This window comes from Hylaeus volcanicus, chromosome 9 (assembly GCF_026283585.1).
Source record: "Hylaeus volcanicus isolate JK05 chromosome 9, UHH_iyHylVolc1.0_haploid, whole genome shotgun sequence".
Classification (NCBI taxonomy): Eukaryota; Metazoa; Arthropoda; class Insecta; order Hymenoptera; family Colletidae; genus Hylaeus; species Hylaeus volcanicus.
The window spans coordinates 1,806,133-1,815,026 of record NC_071984.1 but is presented as its reverse complement, the minus strand read 5'-3'; the positions used below and the strand labels follow the sequence as shown (position 1 = coordinate 1,815,026).

The following is an 8,894-nucleotide window of genomic DNA, read 5'->3' as shown; positions in this document are numbered from 1 at the left end:
AGGTATCGTAGGGGATGAAACTAGAGACCATGGGAATAAATAGTACGCAAACTATGATATTTTACCATTAATTCAATTTCTCCGTCCCTCATACTAGATCCGCCTTCTGTTCTATCGGTTAACACGCTGAGTTTCAGGGATTTGTCTTCATCCTTCACGGAGATTTTACTAGGAACCGGGTAATAATTACCGGATATTGTCTCTGCCAATCGTACAGCCCAAGTTGGACGGAAATTCCGTTTTCGCTTTAACATTTCGCGACCGTTACTGTCGGTATAAAATTCTCCGTTAGAATTGAGGTTGCTCGAATACTTGCTGATAACTTCCTTCCCAATGCTGTCCCTGAAATTAGTTCGCTTCGTTTAGTTTTCTCTGATTTTGTTTACATAAATTATCAAGATCCATATCATGCAATTACTATACTCCTGAACCTATTTATTTTACAGACACGTTTATTACACTTACTTGACAGGTATTGGTCCAACAAGCCAATCGAATTCGATATATTCCTGTCCGTTATACAACCGAATTACCTGACTAACCCATTCGTTGATGGCTTGATGAATTTCTTGTAACACCGGACCTATAATGAAAAGAAATTTGGCTCGTCAATTTGACACGATAGTTTAGTCTATCGTTTTAAGCCAGGTTGAATCAGAAAGACGGAAATTTTCTTTCTTTATTTCACCAAACATACAACATTACCTTTGTAAATTTTGTAAGATCCGAATTTCGGAAAATTTTTACTGGATACACTTTTCGGTCTGAAAATATATGCACCCGAAGATCTATTTTCAAATACTCTATTGTTTCCTTCCATTCCTTCGTAATAATGGAACGATTGAACCAGGCTCATATTGTTCAGTTTCTTCCACTCCACTGTAACTTCGCTATCTGTGTTAACGGATACATCGTAAAACTGAAAAAAAAGTTAGTTTCTCGTTACTACCTTCGCCATTTTTCTTCTCAAAGATTAAAACTGGAGAGGTTAAAATATAATCTTCTTTTTTTAAGTGTAATTAGTACCTCGTTATCGATAAAATTTGTAGTATTCGTCTGCGCGTATGTATTATCTGTATCATTTGATTGTTTCACAACCTTGTATGTTTTATAGCCTAAAGACGGAAGTACTGCGAGAAACACTAGTTCATGCGTTGCGTTGCTCTCTCTTCCTGGTATTTTTAATACAGAATTGGGGATCGGCACCAGTTGCGAGGTAACGTCACTGTTATCTTAAACAATTTTTAAATTTTCATCACTTGTCAGATACTTTGTACCATAGCTACGTTTTATTTCTCTTTAAATCTCTTTCGACACGTACCTACTAAATCCACAATTTTGTGTGTGCCTCCTCGAACAGGAACACGAATAGGTGTTCGAATTTCACGACTTAGCGGATTGTAGACCGTGAGCATGATATTTGTATCTTCTGTGTACGAACAGGAACTAATGTTCAATTGCATGCAAGAGTACATATTCTCAGATTGCACTGCCTCTTGACTATTACTTGTCATCCATTTTCTATATAATAAAAAGTAATACGATTTCAGTTGAAATAATTAAACTGAATATTTCATAGGAATATATTTGTGTCACCTCAGAGCTTCGGAAATAATATTTGTTCCTTGTTGGATGCCGTTGTACAATATACGCGCGTAATCATCGGCGACAAGTTGTTTTTCCGTCCCAGTTACTGCATCGTGATGTTGCATTACGCCCATTGCTTCACGGAAATGTTCCAATTTTTCATCGGTGTGTTTTAGATCGGTCAATACAGACAATTGTTTAGTAACCTGAAATTATATTTATAATTACGGTATACTATTACGAGAAGGGAAATTGTTTTCTCGTACCTGTAAAACGTTATTTCCCATTCTCTCGAAGAATTTGATGCTAGGTCTGGAAGAGAAGAAGCCAGTCCAGTAAGAGTGAGGATCGCTTCCGTAGGGGAAGAAGTCGTCAGTTTTCGTCGACCAGTTAAGATTGGCATCGTGCACTGCTTTCAAGTAGCACGATGGTGTCGAGTAAAGTATATTCACATTCGACGTTTCTTCCCTCACGTACCTGTCGCATACGAAATCATTAATTTTAAATATTGCTTAACAAATAAGTAAATAGCGTAATGCCATTGGTCCAACACTCGGAGGTTTTGTCACCGATGTGGGAACGAAATGTAACAACACTCCGTAGAGAGCGTACCCTTTCTTTACGAGTTTACGCTTTCTAGTTAACGCAGTTAATGTAGTTTTTATTAGATTTTACCTGATCAACTTGTCCAAATTAGTGAACCACATTTCGGCATGTTGGTAATTAAAATCCTCACCCATCGTGAGAATAATGTTATTAGTCTTGTAAGAGGCTGCTTGGCGATTGGCATAGGCCAAAAATTGTTCGACCTGATGATACAGTACGGTAAATTGTACTTACCATTAACAGACATAAGGACGCGTTACAAGACAGCTTTTCCTTCCTTTCAATTGCTACTACTTATCAATCGTCGGATGATGATTTTTTAACGAAGAGAAGCAAAGCGATATCTATTAAATTAGTACCTTATCAGTTTATCCATATTAACAAAGTACATTTCCGCTTGTTGAAAAGTGAAATCTCCTCCCATTGTTAATATCACGTTATTTGTACGATATGCTTTGGCTTGTTGAACCGCGTATTGTAAAAATTCATTAATCTGTTGTGTAAAAAATAAAATTTCAACGTTATGTATTAATAACGGAGTTACAGAAAGGAAGGAAGTATACGTTCGACGATTACGAATTCGTTAAACTCGAAACCCTCTTTTGTGAATTATATTTTTCCGTATCTATGACTGCAACTATCAACGTACATTGTTTTCGAACATATTCGATTTCGGAATGTTTCGTTACGTACCCTTTCTTTAACGTTATAATCTGGACTATCGGGGTCATCGATTATGGGTTCGTCGTTGCACAAAACATCGAAACAGAAACCAGGTGGCGGTGAATAAGTATTGTATAATGCGACCGTGAACAAATCTGCACGAGATCCTGAAACAGAATACACAACACGATTAGCTCGTTGTGGATGTCTATTTACCTAAATTTACTTACCTAAATTTGGACTTCCCTGCCAGATAAATTCCATGTTTTTCTTGCTCAGTCTATTCTCCTTGTCCTGATAATCAAGACGACCCAGAAACATGCCATCGAATCCTAATTGCGCGAATATCGACGCTTGTTCTCGGGAATGACCGAAAGGATCTATTTGCCACCCTATACGTGGCGTTGCGCAACGTCCGAAAGTATCGTTAAGCCGTCTAGAAAAAATGGAAAGCTCAGAAAGCTGGTAGTATTTCTTTTTTTAAATTATCTTTTTATCTTTACCTGAATCCCCAAGTGTACTGGTCCACAAGAGAATGATAATGAGTGACTGCTTCGTCGTTCATGCTCCATCCGCCGCCGATAATTTCTAGTCTTCCTTCGTTTATCAGATTTCTAACGTCTTGTTTGGTCTTTTCATTCTGACGTAACCACCACTTCCATAAGAAAGCAGTTTCTACGTACATGAACCTAACGGAACAGATGTAAGACATTCGTGTACCTACTATAGACCTAAAAATATATGTAATTTAAAAAAAAAATAACAAATTACATACCTTCTTTCAGGATTAGCTAATAACGCCTGAATGACACCATCTAGAATGTACTGTACTCCCGCCTTCTGAATATTTGGCCGACCTTTGTTTAGAGAAAATGGAAAGACATTTAACGTTGTATTCAATGAATATAAACGTTATTTTATAATTAATTGTACTTACTTCCAAAATAATACTGATCAACCGTTTTCAGCCAGCCGACATCATCGTGAGTGTGAGCCACTAGATGAATATTTAATTTATTCGGATCAACTCCCTGACAGGCCTATAATAACATACAATATGTAGTATTAATACGTTACTTTGATACAAGTCTTTTGATATCATAAGCATAAACTTGTTTGCCAATTTAAAAATGCTACATTTCAAATTAAAATTGAACAGTTAATTCTTGTACCTCGTATCCACATCTTTCGTCAGATGTTCTCCCGGGTATGCTTGCTGTTTCTCCATAAATGAACACCGCGAGAAAGAGAGTCAGCGAAAGCGAAAACCGAGACGACATCGTAAAACAAAACGCTGCCGGATGGTTCCGATCGCAGCTCGCAAGTCGCAACTGATGGAGCGATTACAAATTTCTTCTACTTATACTACGTGCTTTCCTGTGTAAGCGTAACGACGTTTACGTAGTAGATAAGGGAGGATTTGTTCTGTTTAGCCATATCAGAGATGAGCAGTGAACCAGTAAGCAACTGGTCAAGAAAGGTTATAGTGGATTGTTGACGATTCGAGCGTTCAATTTCCCCCACCAAACGAATACTAATTACTTACGGGGGATTTACTCGTTACGCGATCTTGGTACTCTGAGAAACTTTGAAATTTCCAAACGGAAGATCGGTGGGAAGCTTTGGTCACCTCTTGTAGCTTTTTCATTTTCTTGATACAGGCTCATGAGTACATATCCTTCGTGATTCACGATTCGATAAACGTTTCCTTCGATGGAAAACAAACCACTTGGATAAAATACCTTGTTAATCGAGAATAAAGAGGCCAACACCAAAGTACATACATCGAGTGCTGCTTCGGTCCGATATAGATCGGGTTATCTTTAATTAAATCTAAAATCGATTACGTAGATACACCATTTACATGCTAAAGATAAGGAAACAATGATATTTATTGATAATTAAAAATACAAACAAATTATAGTTTGTCAAACCACGAAATCAAGACAAATACGAGAACAATTATACGTTCATATTTGGAAAATATTACTTTCACTCTAATACATTCCATAAATTCGAGATTTAATATTTAACGATAATATTTTTCGAGTAACGGTCTTCAATTACGTTCGCATAAAAACAAGAAAAAAGTATTTACACTGCGATAAATATACCCACGTAAGGATGTTTGTTTTATAAATACGTTACGTCTAAAAGTCCGAATAAACAATTTCTTGCGGTTTCTCGAGCTTTATTGGTCGGTAATAGGTCAATGATTGATCCCAGCCACGCGGTGCGGTATTGTAGTTGGTTAGATTGTTGACGCTAGCAAGCTTTGGTCCTGTGTAGGTGTTGTCTTCGTAGAGCTTTTTACCTGTAACAATAACTATGTTTAAGCAAATGCTAAACTTACATAGTATTACATAGTGTTACATAGTGTTTACATAGTATTACATAGTATTATATAGTATTACATAGTATACGATATTATAAGATAGTTTCTCTTTAGTTTCAGACACCTGTAAGCGAAGCTTAGGCAAAGCAAGACGAGACAAGACAATGAAAGAATGAAAAAAGCATGCGTGTTAACTTGCCTACATCTGGACAGTCGTCGGTGTATTTAAAGTCTGGCGAAACACTGTGCAAAAGATTGCCCAGAACGGGCGTACTACGCAAATGTTTGATAGTCTCCAAAATATCTTCTTGAGACGCTAACATCGAGAGTAACAACGACTTGCTTTCCGCGGGCACTTCCGATTCTGTGTTCATATATTTCTCGTCTCCGTTGCTGCAGAATGTTTCCACTTCTTCGGAAGTCACCGACCTGCGTCGGTTCGAATACTCTTCGCGATACATCGACGAGTATTCCTGATCGCCGTTCATAACGCTCGACGATTCCGATTTCTCGCGATAAATTACGTCCTCGATAGGGTAATCGTTCATCTGGGAATCGGTTTCGTCGCTCGAGTAATCTGTATCGTCGGTGGACACGTAACCGTTGTTACAACGATCTTGAACTTGCTTCGCAAGCTTTACAGGTTCTTCGTACACTTGCTTGCCGGTTACTCTGTATTAGAATCGATTATAATGAAATTGCGACCCTTTCGATCAACTTTTCGTTCGAATGAAAAACGAACGTGGATAAATGAAATTCTATAATCGGTTCTACTATATAAACGAACACGAATAATTGATCATGCAAAAGGAAGAAGTAATCATAAAATTTCATTTAACGAAAGAATCGATTAATTAAGCGAATGAGGATCGTAATTTTCATTCTGCCTCACCTCCTGCGTTCCCTCTCGGCGTTGTACTTGACGGAATTTTGTGTTTCAAAGAATCGGGCTATGTCGTTGTCCAGAGAACAGTGCTGTACAATCGGTATAACTTTCGGACTGATCTGTTTGTACTGCAGAACCGGTCTGCAGGACTTTTCAAATTCTTGTATCAATTGTTTCACCGGTACCGGCGTGTATTCGTTACCTTCGCTATCCACGCGGACACCATCGTTCTCTCGTTCGTTACTCGCCAATTTCTCTTTCTCGTTAGTCGCGCTTTGTACACATTCCGTTACGTACTCTTCCCTGGCGTAGCACTTGCCCTCTTTGTTAGTAGCGTTCTGTGTATTAAAAAAATTAGATCTGTTCAGCGAAGCCTTGTTGCAACTGCAATTGCGCCTGTTAGTGTTAGTCGTTGTTATCGCAGCGTTTTCGTTATTGTTGCTTCTGGCATGATAGATGTTATGTCGTTCGATATCAGGTTCCAAAGCGGCTCGTCGTGACTTTTTCACGATCGACGATCGAGATTTGTCAAGGGGAAAATCATTATCAGTACCAACGGCCACTTCTCGAAGATAAATCTTTTTCACCTCGGTCAAGTGGTTGCAATCTTTACCGTTGCAAAGATATTGATTCCTCTCTGGAATGATTATAAGAACGTGTGTATAAAGCATGAAATATTAAGTGTCTTTTCGAGCATTGTCATTCGATGAGTCAACAACAAATTCGTTTTCCCTTTATCAGGCATTATTTCATTCAAGTTGAACCCTTTTCAAACTTTTCAGACACCGATACATTGATTTTGCAAATCATCTCTCAAATGTAGATAAAGCGAACAAAGTAATTGTTCATCGAATCATATTTGTTCACTTCGAACTGCTAGAATTCAATCGATACAGAAACTCCTCTCTGGAATGTTTATAAGAACGTGTGTATAACGCTTGAAATATTAAGTGTCTTTTCGAGCATTATCATTCGATGAGTCAACAACAAATTCGTTTTCCCTTTATCACGCATTATTTCATTCAAGTTGAACCCTTTTCAAACTTTTCAGACACCGATACATTGATTTTGCAAATCATCTCTCAAATGTAGATAAAGCGAACAAAGTAATTGTTCATCGAATCATATTTGTCCACTTCGAACTGCTAGAATTCAATCGATACAGAAACTTATCGGCCAAAGGAAAGATGTTATCCAGAGTACATTGAAATATTGACCTGATTTAGTGAAATACGATATTCATCGAGATAACGCTCGGTCGTGTATAAATTAGCTAATCATCGAATTAATCCTAGCAAAGATTATTAGCTCATAATGGAAAAATACATCGCTTCGTTGCGGGATCGTTATTTGCAAGCGAAATTCGAAAATTCTAAAACACTGCTCGATTAGTTTAATTGGCGTGCAAATATCAATTGGCAACGAGCTATAGGTCGTTGTTTATTTTAGATATCCAACAAAAAAAGAACGCGGTGGCAGTCTCGCATCGATTGAATAACATCGACGGTGTTTGCCAATTAAAAGCTTTGTAGGTCGTTGCACTCTCCGCGAAGCTTCGACGGACCAAAAAGAAAAAAAAAGAACGATCCGTACACGTTCAGAATAGAATTTTGTTCCTTTTAGTCCAGCCCGGAGCAATTTTCTAAAGCGATTTACAACTACGTCGCGGATAAAAGCAGACTAAAGGGAACAAGACGAATCAACAGTATCGGCGCAGAAATATTATACGTATAAAGTTAGATATTAAAGTCCAGCTTGAACGCAAGTCCTGGGAAACTGTTGGCTATCGGCTTACGATTCGAAAACAATTCGAACCAACAGAAATATAATATGGATCATTGCCAGATGAACTTGCCAACTAAATCCTCTCGAGTGGAAAACATTTTCTAGTTTACGTACCTGCGGCGGGTGGATTTGTGTCACTTAGAGACAAGTCCACGGTAAAGGGATTATAAAATGACTGTTTTCCGACGACTGGGTCAGTCACGAGAGATGTAAACGGAGACATATTCGGAAACTTTGAATTGCCATTCGTCTCCTAAACATGACCAAAATGTACGTTACATTCTTTTGTTATATTCTTTCGTTAATTTCCTTTGATTATTCAGGAAACTGAATCTTACCGGCTTTCTTGAATACGTCGGTGCTGTTTGCATCCCTGGGGTGTTAGGTGTTTGAGATTGTTCTTGATCTACAACCCATTTCTCCGACCTTTTCCTGCGTTTTGCGAATATCTCGGCGCCTGTTGATTACCGATTCAATTACTTTTCGATATTCGATCAGCATATTACATATAAATTGTTGTCTAATACAACGGAAATACTTACCGCGGCCTCTGTGATTGTTTAGGTCGCGAACGATATTGAACAGTTTCTCAGGATTCTTCGGCATCGGTTCGATATTTACTTCCTCGCCCAAAGCTTGAATGCCTCGTATATCCAGCACTTTTCCGTATGGATTCATCATACATTTTAAAGGAATTTTGTCCTATTGGAAATATATATACATATTAATACTTGTTAATCTTTGCAATTACTGCCAAGGATTGGAATGTAAATTGAAATTTGTCCTATTGGAAATATATATTGATATATATATTAATACTTGTTAATCTTTGCAATTACTGCCACGGATTGGAATGTAAATTGAAATTTGTCCTATTGGAAATATATATTAATATACATATTAATACTTGTTAATCTTTGCAATTACTGCCAAGGATTGAAATGTAAATTGAAATTTGTCCTATTGGAAATATATATTAATATACATATTAATACTTGTTAATCTTTGCAATTACTGCCAAGGATTGGAATG

At 37.6% G+C, this 8,894-nt stretch overlaps 2 protein-coding genes across 3 annotated transcripts in view; both read right to left on the bottom strand.

The window, feature by feature from the left end:
• LOC128881715 (lysosomal alpha-mannosidase) overlaps nt 1-4,572 on the bottom strand; it is a 5,621-nt gene extending 1,049 nt beyond the window's left edge. Inside the window, exons 1-14 of one of the 2 annotated variants that reach the window (XM_054132988.1) lie at nt 4,029-4,572; nt 3,794-3,896; nt 3,632-3,713; nt 3,360-3,545; nt 3,087-3,292; nt 2,887-3,023; nt 2,553-2,686; nt 1,854-2,064; nt 1,597-1,793; nt 1,322-1,521; nt 1,027-1,232; nt 706-919; nt 466-583; nt 66-342 (exon numbers count right to left, since the gene is read on the bottom strand). In XM_054132988.1, coding sequence (XP_053988963.1) covers nt 66-342; nt 466-583; nt 706-919; nt 1,027-1,232; nt 1,322-1,521; nt 1,597-1,793; nt 1,854-2,064; nt 2,553-2,686; nt 2,887-3,023; nt 3,087-3,292; nt 3,360-3,545; nt 3,632-3,713; nt 3,794-3,896; nt 4,029-4,136 — 2,379 coding nt within the window. In that variant the 5' untranslated portion in view covers nt 4,137-4,572. Of the gene's footprint in view, nt 1-65; nt 343-465; nt 584-705; nt 920-1,026; nt 1,233-1,321; nt 1,522-1,596; nt 1,794-1,853; nt 2,065-2,262; nt 2,397-2,552; nt 2,687-2,886; nt 3,024-3,086; nt 3,293-3,359; nt 3,546-3,631; nt 3,714-3,793; nt 3,897-4,028 lie in introns of both variants that reach the window. The other variant, XM_054132986.1, reaches the window with a different exon arrangement.
• A 149-nt stretch (nt 4,573-4,721) lies between these two features.
• The window catches only part of LOC128881719 (uncharacterized), a 6,811-nt gene continuing 2,638 nt past the window's right edge, over nt 4,722-8,894 (bottom strand). Inside the window, exons 6-11 of the mRNA XM_054132994.1 lie at nt 8,405-8,564; nt 8,201-8,319; nt 7,973-8,115; nt 6,084-6,710; nt 5,391-5,863; nt 4,722-5,170 (exon numbers count right to left, since the gene is read on the bottom strand). Of these exons, the coding sequence (XP_053988969.1) occupies nt 5,007-5,170; nt 5,391-5,863; nt 6,084-6,710; nt 7,973-8,115; nt 8,201-8,319; nt 8,405-8,564 (1,686 nt within the window). The 3' untranslated portion in view covers nt 4,722-5,006. The remainder of the gene's footprint in view (nt 5,171-5,390; nt 5,864-6,083; nt 6,711-7,972; nt 8,116-8,200; nt 8,320-8,404; nt 8,565-8,894) is intronic.